The sequence below is a fragment of the Asterias rubens genome, chromosome 8 (assembly GCF_902459465.1).
Source record: "Asterias rubens chromosome 8, eAstRub1.3, whole genome shotgun sequence".
Lineage (NCBI taxonomy): Eukaryota > Metazoa > Echinodermata > Asteroidea > Forcipulatida > Asteriidae > Asterias > Asterias rubens.
This window is the reverse complement of record NC_047069.1, coordinates 1,357,670-1,378,245: the sequence shown is the minus strand read 5'-3', so window position 1 is coordinate 1,378,245 and position 20,576 is coordinate 1,357,670. Positions and strand designations below refer to the sequence as shown.

General features: G+C 40.0%; 1 protein-coding gene across 1 annotated transcript; it reads left to right on the top strand.

The window, feature by feature from the left end:
* Positions 1–209: 209 nt before the first annotated feature.
* On the top strand, positions 210–20,118 carry LOC117293766 (septin-11-like). Its single transcript, XM_033776202.1, has 10 exons — positions 210–450; positions 1,848–1,968; positions 9,688–9,801; positions 10,756–10,837; positions 12,311–12,569; positions 13,268–13,357; positions 14,268–14,364; positions 15,647–15,815; positions 16,509–16,641; positions 19,894–20,118. Exons 1-10 carry the CDS (start codon positions 397–399, stop codon positions 20,062–20,064), a joined length of 1,290 nt encoding a protein of 429 aa, XP_033632093.1. The 5' UTR covers positions 210–396; the 3' UTR covers positions 20,065–20,118.
* The last annotated feature ends 458 nt before the right edge of the window (positions 20,119–20,576 follow it).

Genomic DNA, 20,576 nt, shown 5'->3' with positions numbered 1-20,576 from the left:
CCGTCACTTCTTTGACTCATGTAACATTCCAATTAAAGATTCTTGAAGGGTTTTTTTTGTAAGGGAGCGCAAAATATTTAATATCTTTTCCTTTATCATTATTTTTCTTGTAGATGTGTCAAAAAAACAACCACACACCGCATGTGATAATCATTCACCGTTAACATGAAATGCCGCCCTCACTCGTTTGACAACCGGAAGGACAAGTTGGTAACCGCACCCAATTTACATTGATCTGATACATCAACAAGTACCAGTTTTCACCGCTATTTCCTGAACGTGTACCACTCGCACTGTGTTTGTGTGTAAATGACATTGTACGCGTGTTAAATCATCTTACATTGTGTGAATTTCGTGCCCAAATCCTTGTTCTTGGGACGGCAGTTTAGACTCAAAATGACCATGGAAAGTGATAACCACGCTCCTGCTCCCGAGGAGAGGCCAAATTCGGTGAGTTTTTCCTTTTTATCTAAGATGTTTGACCAATGAATGAACTGAGTGTGTCTTAAAAAATTTCTCGACGTGTTCATCAACTAAACAGACAAATATGTTGTCTGAGAAAAGTCAGACGGACTTTCCGCCGGACCCTTCCAGTTTTATTTAACAAGTGTGATGTGTAGGGCCTAATCCAGTAACCCAACATTTCACAGGGTAACCTCTGCCCACGTGTCAAGTATTCACCATAATAACACGAAATGGGAAGTAGCTAAACAAACAATACAAAATGTGACTTAAATTGAGATTGTTGTGGGGTGTTGGGGGGGGGGGGGGTGTGGTCGTGAGTGGTCACACTCACTCAGCCTTAGCCCCATAAATCGGTCCAATCCACTCCGTATCGGCATTAGCGGTAAAAGAGCGTTAGTTGAGAAAATTCACACGCAAAATTCACTAGATTTTTACTCAAAATCTGTGATACCTATTTGAACAGTTCCACCAAGTGTAGTGCTATCTGCAACTTCTGAAGCATTAGATGGGTAAGTTTCATGATGCAGAACGTTGCAGATGTTTTTTCAAGGAAGCGAAAGGTTTTGATATCAGTGGTGCTGGGGCCAAGGATTGGACCGATTTATGGGGCTAACTCAGTCAAGCAAGTTGTGGAAATTTCTGAAGCGCATGTTTTATTTAGCCATATTAAAACATGTAAAAGAGGTGCAGGCGCATCTATGATTAGAGATTGTCATTTGGGAAAGTTTCCATAAAACCTGCCACCACTTTTTCATTTGTTATAAAATAAATTAGTAAACTAAAAAATGAGAAAGGGAGAGGGCCTATTCCTTTTGTTTTATGTAAAAATAAGTGGAAAAGTGGCGGGATAGGATACGGAAATTGTTTCAAGAATGTGGGCATAATGTATTTTCAAAGTATTCAGCGATAGGCTAGTTCACAGAATAGTTAAGCAGTATTTTGAATGTCGATGTCGTGACGTTGTGCATGTTTACAAAAAATAACTGTTTACAATAACATACAGGGGTATGTATTTGTATTCCTTAAAGAGCTGCTACAACGCCATGAACCACACCAACGCCTTTGTTCCTTGAACACCTTTGTCCCTGCCTTTGTTCCTTCGACACTAATCTTCTTTGAATGTCCCTCTCGCATCACTCCTGGGGAAACAATCTTTCTCTCAGTCCAGTCATCATTCCCTGTGGAACTCAATACCCATCAAACTGAGAAAGAAGGCTTCCCAAGTTCCCAGATGTCAGCCAAGTCAGTCAGTTAGTCACCTTGTGACAGACATGGCACATTATAAGTCTCCACTATTTATGATTCATAATAAAATAAGGATCTTCCAATGAATTTATTTTTGTTTGCTGATGTTTATAACTTTCTGTTAATTGTTTGTTCAGGGCCCAGATGGCAAAAGTCGTGACCTTCGTTTATCGGGTCATGTTGGATTTGACAGTCTTCCAGACCAGCTGGTTAATAAATCCGTAGCCCAGGGATTCAGTTTCAACATTCTGTGTGTCGGTAAGTTTTGGTTCCTCTTGAGATAAGAGTTTTGGTGGGTCCCATTTATTCAAAATGGGAGACCTCCATTTCAAAATGGGAGACCTCCATTTCAAAATGGGAGACCTCCATTTCAAAATGGGAGACCTCCATTTCAATTGGGATGACCCTTTTAAAACTGGGATGGCCCACTTCAAAATGGAGAAACATGTTTTTATATACTGATTGGGATGCCCCTGTTCAAATGGGGATGCCCCCTTTTTTTAATCGGGGTGCCTCTTTTAAATTCGGACTCCACACCTCTTTTCAAGTTTGATGCCCATTTCAATTATGAATGACACTTTTCAAAATAGGATGGCTCTTGTTTTAATTGGGATGCTCCTGTTTAAATGGGGTGCCCCTTTTTATATTTGAACACTTTGTTTTTAATCGGATGCCCCTTCAAACTCGGACTCGCGATTTAAAACTGGGACACCTCTTTTCCAGTTGATATGTGTACCTTTATTGTGACATCCTGGATTAGCTGTCGTACCTTGTGAAATATTTTTAATGGGATGTTTGTATACCAAGTTTTTTAATTGACAGTAACTTTTGAAGACTCTGTTTCCAGGTTTTGTTATTTCAATATTTGCCTTTTTGAAAAACATGTTGAGTAGGCCCCAAATCAATAATTTGTTCAACTGTGGAAAAAATTATAAAACAAACAAATTCAGCATTGACTGAACAAATCTGATAAACTGTCTTTAAATTCTGTTGAGTATTAGAGTATAGGCCTACTTACTTGTATCACAAATGTAAGAAATAAATTATCTTGCATTCAATCAGTCTATGTTTTAACAAAACTGTGTTGGGTACTTTGCATTCAGCTGTAAACTTTCACAAATTACTTCTGTTGATAAATGGGTAAGGTACTTTGATAAAGTCACTTTTTGTGAACTGAATATTTTTATTCTTCTGACTTAATGTTTGGTATTTTTATAACAAAATCAAATTTAAATGAAAACAAGTCTTTTTTTGATAATTTTGCCAATACATTGGCATTATATGGACAAAAGAAACGGTTATTGAAAAGATGTGATAATTTAAAACAAATATTGTTTGGACTACAATCAGCTACATATTTATTCTTCTGACTTAAAGGCAGTGGACACTATCGGTAATTGTCAAAGACCAGCTTTCACAGTTGGTGTATCTCAACATATGCATAAAATAACTAACCTGTGAAAATTTGAGCTCAATCGGTCATCGAACTTGCGAGATAATAATGAAAGAAAAAACACCCTTGTCACACGAAGTTGTGTGCGTTTAGATGGTTGATTTCGAGAACTCAAGTTCTAAACCTGAGGTCTCGAAATCAAATTCGTGGAAAATTACTTCTTTCTCGAAAACTATGGCACTTCAGAGGGAGCCGTTTCTCACAATGTTTTATACCATCAACCTCTCCCCATTACTCGTCACCAAAAAAGGTTTTATGCTAATAAATATTTTGAGTAATCACCAATAGTGTCCACTGCCTTTAATGTTTGGTATTTTTTATAATAAAATCAAAATTAAATGAAAAAAACAAAACAAAGGAAAACAAATCTCTTTTTGATAACTTTGCCAATAAATCGATATTATATGGAGTTAAGAAAAAGATATTGTTTGGACTACAATCAGCTCTGTATGTACATGTATACACAGATGTTTGAGAATCTTTGTCTGAACAAAGAACATTCTGTCCATCAGTAGAAGTGCGATGTGCACTAGTCATAGTTCATGTCAACTTGATAACCCTGTCCAAATGTTTTGCCTCATCTGTGACAGTGTGATTTATGCACCATTGGATTTCCCCATCCTTGCTCTATGATTTCCTTGAGTGCCTAACTTACATGTAGACTGAAGAATTCCATGAATTTTTACTCCATGTGTCAATGCACAACTACTAAAGAAATATGACTGGTGAGGCAGTGAATGGACTTAGTTTATTGTAAAAATGGTCATGGATGCTGCATTATGCATCAGGCCTGATACTTCACAGAGGCAACAAAGGCAATTGCCTCCATTCCCCCCCCCCCCCCCCCCCCCCCCCCCCGGTCAATGCCTTGATGCCCTTGAAATACTCTCAGTAGATATTTTCAGTTCTCTCGAGGTCCCCTTTACCAAGAAGAAAATGCCTTAGTGCCCTTGCCTTCTCAAAAACGAAGCATACAAGCCTACATGTAGTCAGGCCTGATACTTCATGGAGGCAACGAAGGCGATTGCCTCCGTGTCCCCTGGTCATTGCCTTGGTGCCCTTGAAATGCTCCAGTACAAATTTGCAATTTCATCATAGGGTGCCCTTTACCAAGAAAAAAATGCCTTGGTGCCCTTGCCCTTTCAAAAACGAAGCATACAGGCCTACATGTAGTAGATAGTGCACGGTTAAACCCTACAGTACCTCCACTTGTTAAACTTACTGAAATATCATGTGTTTTCATCAAGCCTGGAATTTCATCTTTGAGACAGCAAGGCCATTTACATTCATGGGGAAGCATTTGAAGGGGCTCCAAGACCAGGGGTGACAGGGGCCAAGGCCTCTGTGACCCCTGTGTAATTCTAGGCATAATGTTTGTACAATGTAAACACAGGTAAAATGTAAACACTCAGGCCTCGACCTCTACAGCGGCCATCAGCGGCAAGTGCCGCGATGCCCCAGCGAATTGCCGTGAAGTACTTTTAAAAATCACGTACCTTACGGCCACTTGGCCGTTGTGCCCTTTTCCATTGATTCCATAACATTATTTATTCGAAAATGTTATCTAATGTTAACATTGTGACCCATTTAATTTATATGAAGGTAAAATTCGGAACGTTCGATCCCGCACACTAGTTTTCACAATGTTTTTCTGTGCAATAAAAAATGTGTTGAGAACGTGGCATGGTAACCATATCAAACGTAGTTGAGCTGTTTACTACTAAAAACGCAGCACCAGACTACTCCAATACTTAAACTCGCTACAAGTCCCTACACTAAATTACGCATTTTCGCACTGATTTTGTCTATTGAGATCTGTACTTGTAGCGGATGGGGCGGGGGAGGCGCGTGGCCGGGGGCTGGATACAGTCTATGTTTTTCCCCTGACTATTTCGCTGGTGTCCAAGGCTTGTACTGGATTAATGTTTGTGACCCACCACTACCAGTGATCTGCCTGCCTTGCGACTTTGTTTTTCATTGCCAAACACATGTTTGTGTACACACAACAAGTGTGGAATTGTAAATGTCAAAATCTGATTATATGGAGGTAACGGCAGAGCCCTAATTTTGGCAATCATCATACTCCATCAAGTTTGTTATTGATTAATCAGCATGCCATCCCACAAAAGATGCAAAAATAAGCAGAATGGCTGAAGTGGCAGCAAAGTGCCAACTTTGCAAGCATTTTTTAATTAGGTGCGTTTGTTTATATTTTTATAGTATTTATTTAGCGCAGTCTAGCGTGGCATAAACGCCGGCATGCACAATACAACTTACAAGTTTAGCTAAATGCTAGGCCAATTGCTAAGGGGTTGGGGGTTCGTTTTTAATTTTCATAATCATGATTATATATAAAAAGAAGAAAAAAAAGTAATAAATATTTTTCCAAATCATCGGATTTAGCTGAGCCTCCGGGTTGTTGGTGGGTTGTTGGCGTGGAGTGGTGGGGCTCGTTTGTCTCGCAGAGTTGGGGTAGTGGTGAGCCAGAGACTAATTTATCTTTTTTTCTTCAGATTAGCACGCAGGGAATTAATTTTCTTAATATTTTTTTCTGTATGATTTGTTCAACAATTCTTTGTTCTGGAGCAATGATTTGTTTTCAGATGAGCAGAAGGGAGTTTAATTAAGTCTATGAATAAGGGGATGGGGTAAAATGGGGTAGGTTAATTACTGGGGTATTCGTTTGCAATTCGAGTGCTGCAAAAAAACTGTAAATAATTCAGAAACAAATATTTTTAAACTTTTATTCAGTTTTAGTTGCACGGCATGTAAACAGCGACAATGAAATAAATATGGGTTGGAAAGTTGACCACCATCTTGAAATCAGTGAAAAGTATATTAACATAATCATCAACAAATAAAGGTTTGAAAATGGCCTTGGAGCCCTTTCAGTTGGCCTTGGTGCCCCTTTCTTTTTTAGAGCTTTTGAGGCCAAGTGGCCTTGCCCCTCTGAAGCAAAAGGTTGAGGCCTGAACACTACTGGTATTCTGGATTATGGTGGTATGCCTGATCCCATGTAAAGCAAGAGCGGTAACACAGTCCAACCATGGAGTTAGCTGCCTCCATGGTCCAACAGTCAAACAAAGCATGGCGTTTGATTTTGAAGGGTTGTTGTGGTTCAAAAGTAGCAGCAAAAGTAGCATGTAAAAATGGCCCTGACGATGACTAGAACAAGTTAGTCTTAATGTTGAGACCAACTAAAGAACTGACTCTGCGGTAGTACGGTTAATTAAGATCCTTTAAGCTAAAGTAGTAGTCCCAGCCTATTTCATACCATCCGCCCTGGGTAATAGTTAATATGGAGGACAGTTCTTTTCAGAGAACTGAGAAGTCTCCCAAACACCCCGAACAATCTACTCTGCGGTAGTAGAATTAAGCAAGACAGTTCTCTAAGAACAAACTCTACCTGGCAAGTAGATACACACATGGTGTTACCGCAAACCAAATATAGTTCAAAAGTAGTTTCTTAAACTGATGACAGTGTACGTTGTACATACAATACGTACAGCAAGTGCGGTACACTATGAAGAATGGTGATCTTGGCCCTTCTTGATTAATAAGGTTGCATCTTTACTACTGACTAAGGATAAGTCATTAAACTGTTTAGGAAAAGAAACATTTCCTCCAAGGTTTGTTTGTATCCTCTATTCTGTATGAAACTAGCAGATTGTAAAACTAACTACACACACACGGTGCATGGTTGAAAATTTATGTAAATACATGTAATGGGAATGTTTCATAAATCATTAATCTGTACATGTTAAAGGGTGTATGTACTTTTTGTAGGACAAAAAACACTATGTCCATAGATTTCAGTTTGAAGATAATGATAGTAGAAAGCTTCCCTGAAAATATTACTTGCTGAGGTGCTGTAGTTTTTGGGAAATGAGTAAAACAATGTCATGAAAGTAATTTTCGTCTCAGTGATCATGAAACGAAAATTGTTTTAGCATGTAAAAACCTATTTTCATGACAAGCATCCATGTTTAATATTAAGTATACTTATTAAATAGCCTAGTGAAAAAAACTGATGGACCAGTGAAATGACAAGCAACATGTAACTGGTCCTATCGGCTAGACGGCTAGTCACTAACTTTTCAGAAATACAAGTTTATTTTGTGGGCTATTCTCCCTAATTCCAAAATCTACTTTGAGGCAGTACAAATGTATAATAAATAGCAAGACCTAGTTGGTTCCCATAGAACAAAATCTATTTCGCGAAGAAGATGGTGTTGTAAACTGAAACAGTTAGTGTACAATTTATATAGTGCACAATCATACAGTATGGGTAGAGAGTGCAGCCGTCGATTTCACAAAACTCTTCCTAACTTAAGACTAATCTTAGGACTTAGAACGAGTCCCAACCCTGCACTGTAGCATGCAGACCTTAAGATTAATCCTAAGTTCGGACGAGTTACTCGTCTGAACTCGAGATAAGACGAGTCCTAACTCTTTGTGAAATCGACGGCCGTCTGTTTAGGTCCTTCCTGTCATTGTAATAGTAGTGAGTCACCCTCTTCCTATTTTCAAGCAATTTCACGTCTGACCACATTAACCAAACCTTACAAACATGTGGATGTGTGTTCATTACCTACTTCTGACACTAGTGTCACAAAGCTCAAGCTGTGTTGTAGTATTTTTATCATAGAATTCACTTCCTATGAAGGATAATATGGTAGTAGATAAAATAGTGTCTGTGTAAACATTGGCATTCGTTTCCTGCCCTTGACCCATAATTAATACACAAACACACACTTTACTGTAGAAAATAAGTTAATATACTGTATACATAATGTATGGGTGTGGCAAAATCTTTTTAAAATAAAACATTAAAGTAAAATACTAGTACAGTACTAACACATTACACCATTGGTAAAAACTTTCTACTTCCATGATTAAATGTAATTTATAGCAAATAAAACTATGGTGACACGACAATCTGATGTGAACACAAATTTATTTGTGTTGAGTTCACATTCCGTTTTCATGTTCATAGAAAATTACAATCCAAGTGTTAACATTAGACCTTATATCTCAAGCCAAGCTAACTGGGCTCAATTTCATGGCTGTGCTTACTGTAAGAACAGGATCGGCGCTTACAGAAGCAGGGAATTCTGTGCTTTTTGTCAAGTGTATTTTACGGGTTAGCTGGGATTTTGGCTTGTGCGCTTGCGTACTCCTCGTTACTAGGCTTTCTACGCTTACACAGCTGGCGCAGAAATTTGGCGCTTGAAGGTAAGCGGCGAATGGTGATCGTAAGCGCAGAATTCGGTGGTAAGCAGAGCCATGAAATTGGGCCCTTGTCCTGCTTACCAGTCACTAAAAAGGTTTATATTAAACCTCTTGCTTGTTCTGTATTCTGGTTGGCTGAAACACGGTCACGTGGGGTGTCCTTCGGCCTCGGGAAATAGGTACCTCTTCTGGTCACTCAAAGTTCCTTCGGGGGAATAGACATATGTACACAAGTTACCGAATTATGCCAGTCAATACATGTAGTGTATAAGGGCAAACCCCGCAGTGTACTCTTAAAGAGCTACAGTTATGTGCAGTTGCACCATCCAATGTTCAACAAATGTTCAAGACTCTACAAATTTCATAAAAAAAGACTGTATATAGGAAACCATTAGCGCAAACAAAACATGTGTGTACTGTTTGCCTGTCAAGTGTTCGCCTGTCCAACCTACATTAAAACTTTTGTGTAGACGCAGAGCAAGGACATGGTGTATCAAACAGAGAAGATTAGAAAGTGTTAAGATGTAAGCTGTGTACAGTATTATGTGCATACAAAATGTTTACTGTAATACTTCAGCAGAGGCTAGCTCCAGTCACATTGAGCTGTTGGATTTATTGTCAAAACAAACGCTGCAAGCACCAAACATTCCTGGTGCAAATATAAATGTTGAGTGTTTGGTGCCAAAGTTGAACTACATAATGTAGTGACTACTGAATATATATTTGTTAACGATGAATCAAGCAATAAGAATGTATACATTGTGAGACCACCTCAATAGTGAAATGGGCACGGAGGCAATCCCTATTGTCTCCCCTCAGTGCCTTTAGGAAGTACTGTATCGGCCCTGGAAACAATAATTCAAATTTTTAATGACCCTCATGGCTTGTTGATTGAATATAACTTGTTTAAACCCCATAGAGTTCTATATAAGAACTAGAGGGCGCACGAGTGATCCTTCGTGCACAAACGCCATTGGACCGCAAGATGACAAGTGCGTCATTCTGCACACGCGTTGAATATGAAATACACGTTTGAGTTGTTTTTTTATTGAACGCTCACGCGATGCTGTTTGTTCAACTTACAAAATGGCCGCACAAACACACGCTGTGAGATGCCAGTTTTGTCAACTTAGAAAATGGCCGCCTGCGCGCATGCCGGAGCGCGTATATAGGCCAGTGCGCCCTCTAGTTCTTATATAAATCTATGGTAAACCCCCATTGTTTTCGCCCCTTCAATGCATGTTCAGTCAAGTCATTAATGTAGTGTTTGATCTTTGACCTTTGACCTGTAGGTGAGACTGGACTTGGCAAGTCTACCCTGATGGACACCCTGTTCAACACACAGTTTGAGAGCTCCCAGGCACCACACAACCTACCCGGAGTCAAGCTTAATGCCAGCACATATGGTAAGCAGTTAACACAAAAACTTGCTTAGCTCAAAAAATCCTGCTTAGCAAAAAAAAAGGATATTGACAGAATACCATACAGTTGCCATTGCTTCAACCATGGAGGAATGAAACATGCTTCGACTGGTACCTCATTTTTGCTTAGCAAAGAAATTTGCTCAACAGATATTTTCTGCTCAACAGCTTTACAAAATTGGCCCAGGAACCATAGTGAACTGTTTGCAACTTAGCAGAATAATTACAAGGTACCAGTCACAACATGGCACTTGGGATGGTAACCTCTATTTGGACTCGGGAAAGTATTGAGTATACAGTGCTAACACACATCGGTGTATGGGTAAAAACCAAAAATTAATAAGCAGGATGTTTATGCGCTAAGCAGGCTTTTATGCTTACTGGCTTTAATGCAGTTGGGTCCTGATGTAACATTGGAAGTTTATCAGTCAAACTACAGTTTCCAAGAATACTCTCATTGGAATATGAATCTCTATGTTAAAGAGAAGGTACACTATTGGTAATTGTCAAAGACCAGTGTTCTCACTTGGTGTATCCCAACATAAGCATAACATAACAAGCCTGTGAAAATTTAAGCTCAGTTGGTCATCGAACTTGCATGAAAATGATGAGTGAAAAAACACCCTATCTGAAAGCACACTAATTCGTCCAACAAGGGTGTTTTTTCTTTCATCATTTTCTCGCAACTTTGATGACCAGTTGAGCCCAAATTTTCACATGTTTGTTATTTTATGCGTGTGAAGGGATACACCAAGTGAGAAGACTGGTCTTTGACAATTACCAAACGTGTACCTTCCCTTTAGCTATTGATCCTTGCGCGAACTTGACATGGGCTGTACCTTTAAGTTTACTATTTATGTATAGTAAGTTCTTACATGTAGTATTCACACCATGCAAAGCTTCAAACACATTCAGTATCTTTTTTTCTCCTGGCCACAGAGTTGCAAGAGAGTCAAGTACGACTGAAGCTGACTGTAGTCAACACAGTTGGGTTTGGAGACCAGATCAACAAGGAGGACAGGTAAGCAAGAACATAAATTAATGTTTTTTATTTCCCTGTTTAGAGTATCCTAATATTGGTTTCAGTCTCGACCATTGGGGAATTTTCTAGCTTTCACCAGCTAAGGAGTATTTATAGTTGGTCATGTCTGCAGTAAGGCCTAAAAATTATTATCTTCCAGTACGCGCTAATCCACCAATCAGAAGCTCGAACTACTAGGGGGATAAAAACATATATGCTACAACCTCTGTTTTATATCCTACTTCCTCTGTTTTTATTACACAGTGCGTATTGTGAAATGTCATTTTGTCACGCTCCGTATACGGACAGTGAACAAATTACATTCTAAACTTAGTGCGGGTGAATGCTGTTCGTCGAGAAATAACGTTCTGAAATTTAAGCTTGGCGCGTTGCACTTGAGACTGGAAGATAAATTTGTTATCACACTCGCCGCGCGCTCGTGAAATACGAGAAAAAAATTAGCGCGTATGCGTCCCATATCCAACTCGGCCTTCATTCCACTTGCGCTTGTGTGATAACTTATAATATTCTGATTCCGTTTACATGTTATTACAAAAAATAAGGGTGTATATAAAAATGTTTTTAATTATTTTCTTAAATTTTTATTCTAGTAGGGCCTGGGCGTCTAGTGAAATTTACTTCTCGACTTGTTGCACCTCAAATTTTATAAGTATTCGTCGCGGCACAATTTATTGAGTAGTTAAAAACAGTAGTCGTAATCAATAGTCAAGACTATGATACTAGTTGCACTAATCGCCCGGGCCTAGCACTCAATGCTTATTTTTGTTTATAAATGCCAACGTTATGTCAACCGTTGTTTCAACTATTTCATCAAACAATAAGCAACATTGATACTCACTGTTGTTGCTTTTTTATTTTACATTTTTTTTACATTCTACAATACTCATCTTCCTAGAATTCCAGATGCCTTTGTGTATTGTAAATGTATGCAAAACAGGGATGTAAAATAAAGTCTTACTGCGGTATACCTTTAAGTCGATCAACTTCTCAAGACATAATCTTGAGAAATATGTATCGATTTAACTAATTGTGTGTGTATTTTAGGCAATTTTAAAATGTGTATCCTTTCGTTACTGATCGTTTCTGCATTACAGTTTTTTGTCAATGCCATTGTTATTTCCCCATTTTAATAATAATAATGGGCATTTATAATGCGCCGGTATCCATCTAAAGATGCTCATGGCGCAGTGACACAATAAACAGAAAAAGTTATGAAGTCCTCATTAGGTGAGTCTTGAGGGAAGTTTTGAACAAAGCTATTGGTGGAGAAAGTTGAACATGATCTGGCAAGTCGCTTCTTATTGAGGGGGCAGCAGAAGTAAATGATCTTTCATCTCATGATGTTTTGGCAAGGGGTTTCCTTAAAAGATGTTTGTTATTAGATCGCATAGATCTATCTAGCGATCTATCTATCTTATTTTGACAATTGTTTTTCTTTTCTTCCTTCACTAGCTACAAGCCGATCGTGGAGTACATCGACAAACAGTTTGAGAACTTCCTCCAAGAGGAACTGAAGATCAAGAGAGCTCTGCACTCTTACCATGATACTCGCATCCACACCTGTCTGTACTTCATCGCACCCACCGGTCACTCTCTTAAGTCACTGGACCTCGTCACGATGAAGAAACTAGACAGCAAGGTGAACATCATTCCAGTCATTGCTAAGGCTGATACCATCTCCAAGAGTGAACTGCACAAGTTTAAGATCAAGGTGAGTTGAGGAACGGCTGGAGTTCATGCCTTTAACTTTGTTTTGTTCACAGTGCTTGCTTGTAAGAAGCCACTATTAAGGCCCGGTCCCACTGCAGCGATAACGAGAACGATAACGATAACGACGCAAAGAGAACGCATTCTATTGGTTGAATGAGCGTGTGCGTATTCTGCGTGGAGCAATTCAACCAATAGAACGCGTTCTCTTTGCGTCGTGATCGTTATTGTTCTCGTTATCGCTGCAGTGGGACCGGGCCTTTAGTGTTAATAAAAGAACCTCGCTGCATATTTCAATAGCTACCACACAAACTGCCTTCCGATCCTACTTGGAATAAAACGTCTCGTCATGATTACCAACACCATGTTGTGCAACATCAGCTACCAAGGTGCATTAATACAAACCATACAAAGACGACAACTCAGATGAGTTTGACACATCCACACCTAAGCTCTTTACTCCCCCCCCCCCCCCCCCATCACATGGCTGGCGCAGACAAGGTCGTCAGCGCCCACTTTACGCAGAGTACATCGCAAGATTAGTGTCACAGGATGTTCTGCCCTCCCTGCTGGAGATTCGGAGACTAGCACAAGACAGGAGAGAACGGGAAAAGCTGTACAGCCAACTGATGATGATGATGATTAAAAGCGCTCCATGAATTCCTGACATTATTAAATTTTGTTTATATCTCATCATTACAGATCATGAGTGAGCTAGTGAGTAACGGAGTACAGATTTATCAATTCCCAACGGATGATGAGACAGTCGCTGATCTTAACTCAACCATGAATGTAAGACGGTCTACTATGTTACATGAAACAGTGCAAGTTAAAGGAACACGCTGCCTCGGATCGGACGAGTTGGTCTATAAAAAGCGTTTGTAACTGTTTTTATAAAATGTATATGGTTGGAAAGATGTTTGAAAAGTAGAATACAATGATCCACACAAGTTTGCCTCGAAATTGCGGGGTTTTCCTTTTACTGCGCGAACTAACACGGTCGGCCATTTATGGGAATAAAAAATTTGACTCCCATAAATGGCCGACCGTGTTAGTCGACGAGGTAAAAGGAAAACCGTGCAATTTCGAGGCATGTTTGTGTGGATCATTGTATTATACTTTTACAACATCTTTCTACCCATATGCATTTTATAAAAAACAGTTACAAAAGCTTTTCAAAGACCAACTCGACCGATCCAAGGCAACGTGTTCCTTTAAAATGTGTGATCCTTGTGCAAAACTCAGTATCATGATGTATTTCGAATTTGCTTTAAAGGGAGGGAGGGTTTTCCTTTAGTAGTTCAGAAAATAATTTCTAGTACGCCATGTATTTCAATTAAAAATTACTTCCAAAATTAATGACCATGTAAACTTACTCGAGCACTGAAGAGCTGTTGATATTATAAAATATTCTCTGGTTAAAGGCGCTTTATAAATGTCCTGTTTATTTCATCTTATCACAGCATGCAGAGAAAGATAACATTTTTCTTTGTGCTGGTAACTCCTCGAGTCGGGCCACGCCCCAAACCTTAGATCTCTAGGGTTTTTCTCGAGATCCGCGCTGTTCCCAAAAAGCGTAACAGATCTACTCCCACATTTGTCTCTACATCTCCTTGTAGCAGAGTTCTGTTGTGGGGAAGATCATCTATACAAACAAACTGTTTTTTATATTTGCATTTGTTATTTTTCTCATTTTGTTCAGGGTCATCTACCATTTGCTGTAGTTGGAAGCACAGAGGAGGTTAAGATGGGCAACAAGATGGTCCGTGCTAGGCAATACCCATGGGGCGTCGTACAAGGTAAATTAATAATAATAATAACACAGCATTTGTAAAGGCACTCTGAATCTGATATAAGACCATTCAAAGCTACGGTTAAGAGGGAAAAGAGGGGATTCTCAAGTGGTAGGGAAAGCAAAGCAAGTTTGAACAGGTGTGTCTTCAGTTGCTGCTGAAAAAGGGAGATGTAAGGTTGTGCATTTCCCAGAGGTTTTCAGGAAGTGAATTCCAGAGCCTTGTTGCTGTACTGGAAAAACCCCTGTTCCTGTAGCTGGCTAGACGAGACCGGGGAACAAGGAGCATGTTGCAGGTGAATCTAAGACCAGCCGTCGATTTCACAAAGAGTTAGGACTCGTCTTATCTCGAGTTCTTAGGATTAATCTTAAGGTCTGCAGTGCAGGGTTGGGACTCGTCCTAAGTCCTAAGATTAGTCTTAAGTTAGGAAGAGTTTTGTGAAATCGACGGCTGGTCGTGTAGTACAGGGAGTCAACAGGTTTTGAATGTAGAGTGGGGCTGAACCTTGGAGTGCCTTGAAAGTGAGAATGATTATATTGAATTTGATGTGTTGTTTGATGGGAAGCTAATGTAGATCAAAGAGGATGGGAGTGAATTAACACTGTTTATAACACTCCTCTTGCTGGTTCTGTATTCTGGTTGGCTGAAACACGGTCACACGTTGGGGAACCAATGATTTAGTTAAGTGCGTTAGATTTGCGCCACCTTGAACTAGACTCGAGTCAAAACATCGCCCATCCATATTTTGTAGTAAATAGTTCCCGAATCTGGAAATTTTTGACTGGTGATAGGGCTTTGAGGAATTTTTTTTTTTTCTTATTTCATATTTTGGACCGAGGTGTGTTATAAAACACATATTGACTGCCATGCTTGGGTCACTTGAGCGTACATGTCTACCCCCCTTGGGCCTGTGAGTGACCAGACAAAGGCCCTATTTCCCAGAGGCCGATTGCTAGTCAACATGTGTATACTATTCAGATTACAGTATTGTAGGTACAGAGACTGGGTTTCTGTTTTGGGTCTTGAGTCTTTACTTGGTTTCGGTTTAAACCTGCAAAAGTCTCAGTCTCGCAGGGGCTGTCCTCGGTCTCTGGAGGTCTGGTCTAGTTCTTGGAAATCAAAACTCCATAACGTTTACACTGTTGCAACTGGTGCCCAACTAATGCTACCTGACTAATGTGGTTTCTGAACTGCAGTACATTCACATGCTTCTCCTTTGTTACAATGAACTTTTTGTAGAAACCCTACGGTAACTTTGACCTTACTATTTTGTGCGATTGCCTTTCAGTTGAGAATGAGAACCACTGTGACTTTGTCAAGCTGCGTGAGATGTTGATCCGTACCAACATGGAAGACCTGATTGAACAGACACACACACGTCACTATGAGCTCTACAGACGCTGTAAACTAGAAGAGATGGGATTCATGGATACAGCACCAGACAAAAAGCCTGTCAGGTAAGCCCGGGCTACCCAGATTTGATCTGCTGCCCTCTCTTGAATGTCTTTGAGAGTTGAATTATTACACAGGATTGGTTGAGCTGACCATTTCCATTATCTCAGACCTGGATGCTTCGTTTTTGAAAGACCAAGGACTCCAAAGCATTTTCTCCTAGAGTATTTTAATGGCACGAAGGCAATGACCAGTGAGCATTTGGGGGTCTTGGCAGTAGAGCAGCTGCTTCCTGGCAGACCCATTTACGGAGAACTATCAAGATCTGTGGCATTATGAACACTTGGCGAGAGCGAGGAAGTACATTGTATAGGTAGGGAAAAGCACCATGAGGTATGAGTTGCGGAAAGATCAAACCTGTGCACATCTCCAAACGTAGGATTTAAAACTTTGCATGGTGGAAGTACAATGTAGTAAGATTTGCGCTAGCACCATGTAATGATAATCTCTAAATGAGTTGGGGTGGTTCTGAAAAGAACGGTTGGTTTCAACTTGATGTTTTGATCAGTATGCACTGAAACCTGTGAAAACAGTTGTGTGAGTCATGGGGAAATAATGTAAAACCACGAAACACCATTAAATTATCTTTATCTTAAAATTGCTGCACTTCCTAGATTATTTGCTGTTTATCTGCATCCTTCTGCAGCCTTTATCACAAAAACATTTTCAACATGTACATCCAACTTTGTTCTTTGTAGTTTACAAGAGACATATGAGACTAAGAGAACAGAACATCTTCAGATGCTGCAACAGAAGGAAGACGAGATGAGACAAATATTTGTCGTGCGAGTGAAGGAAAAGGAATCCCAACTCAAGCATATGGAGAAAGAGGTAGGACATAACAACCTTCTCTGATATTTGTGTATGAGTTTGTATTTGTATGGATTTGCGGCGTGTCGTGGCATGTCGTGGCCTAGCGATTACGAGCACTAGACTCAAGCTCCAGTGTTTCTGATCAGCAGAGTGTGGGTTTGAATCCCAGTCGTGACATCTGTGTCATGGCCTAGCGGTTAAGAGTACCGGACTCAAGCTCTGGTGTTTCTGATCAGCAGAGTGTGGGTTTGAGTCCCAGTCGTGACACCTGTGTCATGGCCTAGCGGTTAAGAGCACTGGACTCAAGCTCTGGTGTTTCTGATCAGCAGAGTGTGGGTTTGAGTCCCAGTCGTGACATCTGTGTCGTGGCCTAGCGGTTAAGAGTACTGGACTCAAGCTCTGGTGTTTCTGATCAGCAGAGTGTGGGTTTGAGTCCCAGTCGTGACATCTGTGTCGTGGCCTAGCGGTTAAGAGCACTGGACTCAAGCTCCGGTGTTTCTGATCAGCAGAGTGTGGGTTTGAGTCCCAGTCGTGACACCTGTGTCCTTAAGCAAGACACTCAACCATAAGCAAGTTGCAGTGCACACATTTAGTCGACCCGTGGTTGACCACTGACCAGCAACATACATGCGCAGTGACATACTCACTCGACGACTCGTTTGAAAGTCTAGTCAACGGTGACACTCCATTGCCATTCGCTGTAGTGTCACTGGTTCCCCTCTGTGCTTTACACATGTGAGAATGGAACAGGTTATTGGGACCATGGGCTCAAGGCTCGGTCCAAATGGTCGACCACAGTAGTCGACCAATGGTCGACCAGCCTTGGTTCAAGTCAAAATAGTCAACCTTTGGTTAAAGAAACCTTGGGCTCAAGGCTGGTTCCAAATGGTCGACCACAGTAGTCGACCAATGGTCGACCAGCCTTGGTTCAAGTCAAAATAGTCAACCTTGGGTTAAAGAAACCTTGGGCTCAAGGCTCGGTCCAAATGGTCGACCACAGTAGTCGACCAATGGTCGACCAGCCTTGGTTCAAGTCAAAATAGTCAACCTTTGGTTAAAGAAACCTTGGGCTCGAGGCTGGTTCCAAATGGTTGACCACAGTAGGCAACCAATGGTCGACCAGCCTGGGTTCAAGTCAAAATAGTCAATCTTTAGCTAACCATGGTGCCACTCTAAACTGCTGCCAATGCTTTGTCATTCGGATTGGGTGAAAAGCCATTGGGCCCATGTGTTGTGTAACACACATACGAGAACCCAGTGCTCTTAATTTAAAGAGAAGGGGTTCGCCTCTGTGCTTCTGGCTTAAAGGCAGTGGACACTATTGGTAACTACTCAAAATAATTTTTAGCATAAAATCGTGTGACTGGGGTATTTTTTCTTTCATTAATACTCGCAACTTGGATGACTGATTGAGCTCAGATTTTCACAGGTTTGTTATTTTATGCATATGTTGAGATACAGCAAGTGAGAAGGCTGGTTTTTGACAATTACCAATAGTGTCCACTGTCTTTAATCGTCAGCATATTGAGCCACAGCACCTTGTATAACATGACATGGTGCTGTTAAGGAATAGGTCTCATACTTCGAAACCTAGCTCCACAAACCTTGCATGAAATAATACTGAGCAACCTGATAGTAACAGGTTAGTGTAAAAAGGCAGCCCGATTTAATATGAAATATGGACTGGTGAAAAAAACTAGTGGACTAGCGAATTGGCAAGCTGGCTTGTTCCACTGACAAGTCACTGAAAAAGTTAATGGTTACCCTAATTTGCCCCCAAATATTTTTCTTTTCTAGAGAGGGCCTGACCAAAACATGTAGCTTGCCTATGTAACTCTTTCATGCGTAGACCAGTCACAAGCAACCAGTTTAATAATAAATAATAATAATAATAAACATTTATATAGCGCCAAATCCATTAAAAATGCTCCCAGGCGCTTTACAACAACAAAACATTTTAACCACAAAAACTAAATAATTAAAAGATCCAAAAATAAAATCCATAAAGTATGATCATAAAACAGTTTAAATCCCTTCAGAAATATAGATGTCAAATGAAAAATAAATATCACACGACCACATAGATTTCAAATTAGGAAAAAGGACTCTTGAGGGTGCTATTGTTGTCTTCTTTTCTTAGGGGGTCGCTGTCGGTCCCGTGTATTGTGTAACAGACGTAAAAGAACCCAGTGAACTTATCATAAAGAGAAGGGGGTTACCCCCGGTGCTCTTGGCTTGATTGGCAGCATATTGCGCTGTAGCACCTTGTAAACCATTACATGGTGCTATGTAAAAGGTGCACATATCAGAACGAGAAGGGGCTCGCCCCGGTGTTCCTGGCTTGATTGGCAGCATATTGCGCCGTAGCACCTTGTAAACCATTACATGGTGCTATGTAAAAGGAGTATTATAATTCAAACGTAGCCCCAAACATACCTTGCAAGAAATACTGAATGTTGAAGCGCCTTGAGCATCACTGAGTGACGATATGAGTGCTATACATGGTGAGTAAAATAAACGCAATCCTTGGATTGGAGTTATAATTTAAGAACAAGAACAATCTTGAACAAATAATGTACATTTCTAAATGGATTTGGATTTAAAATTCTCGTTTACTTATTCACTGCACTGGCGGCCAAGCAGGCCGAAAAAGTTAACTTACAAGTAAAAATAGTTTATACATGTAATAACAAGTATATATATAAAATAGTGAAAGAATGGAGTTTTGTTTGACATATCATGTAAGATAAAACTCAATGAAGTCCAGCTCTTTCATTTACCTGGTCTTAGCTATTGTTTTCAAATTTAGTTGGACAAAAATAGTTTTATGCCATCCGATAGAAATAAGCATATCTCTGGATTGCCTTTATCAATTACCCCCATTCTTTCATCATTGTAAAGATAAATCCATGACCTACTTAGAAACTGACATTGTTTCTTCAAGAATTTTTCTTGTTCTTAAATGTAGCTCCCATCACATGATTGCGTTTTTTTACTCACCGGGTATGCTGCTGTTATTATTATTTGTGGCACCCCCGAACAAAGATATTGACAAAGTAGGAAGACCCCCAGTATATAAGGCTAGATAGCTCAGTTGGTAAAGTGCCGACACGTTTATCTGGAGGTCGTTGGTTCGAACCCTACTCTAGTCAATTCTTTGTTCAACCCCCAAAATCATAAAAAGGGTGAACAATTGAAGTATCCATATGATCACTTTATCTCTAAAATAAATACCGAATAAATTGAATTCTCTTTCCTCCCTGGTTCTAGCTCCATGAGCGCTTTGACAAACTCAAGAGAGACCACGCAGACGAGAAGAAACAACTGGATGACCAAAGACGTCAGCTGGAAGACGAAATCAACTCCTTCAATCGCAAGAAGCAACAAGCCCTCGATGACTCTCAACACGCTCAGACATTGCAGAAAGGAAAGAAGAAATGAATCTGGGGGAAAAAACGCTGAGGCCTTTTGCTTTTTTTTTTTTTTAATTCGTCTCAAGAAACAAAAATGCAAGGTATTGATAGCCAGATGTGAGTCCAGGGTATAACATCTGCTGCTAAGTTTAGACATGTATTAAAAATAATGACCTTCAAGGCACTCCCGTCGATTTCACCAAACTCATCCTAACTAAGGATTAATCTTAGGACTTAGGACAAGTTAAATTCCCTACCTGACTACATAGGACGCATTGAACCCGTCCTAAGTTGGGACGGGTTACTCGTCCTAACTCGAGATAGTATTAATCCTAGCGTTTTGTGAAATCGGCCGCAGGACACATGTGGTTATTACTCAAAGTAATTGTTAGCATAAAAACTTACTTGGTAACAAGCAATGGTGAGCTAGTGTCCAAATTTAAATGAACTTTTTACTACAGGTTTGAAATAAGGCAAACTTCAATTTTCTTGATTACCATTGGTGAATTTTTTTTTTTTACAAAAAAAATGTCTTTTGTG

What these genes read in the sequence shown, in the direction of transcription:
- LOC117293766 (XM_033776202.1), top strand. Translation starts at nt 397, where the DNA reads ATGACCATGGAAAGTGATAACCACGCTCCTGCTCCCGAGGAGAGGCCA. An exon ending in TTTCAACATTCTGTGTGTCG is followed by an intron (nt 1,969 to 9,687) that starts GTAAGTTTTGGT and finishes TTTGACCTGTAG; the next exon opens with GTGAGACTGGACTTGGCAAG. An exon ending in CCCATGGGGCGTCGTACAAG is followed by an intron (nt 14,365 to 15,646) that starts GTAAATTAATAA and finishes ATTGCCTTTCAG; the next exon opens with TTGAGAATGAGAACCACTGT.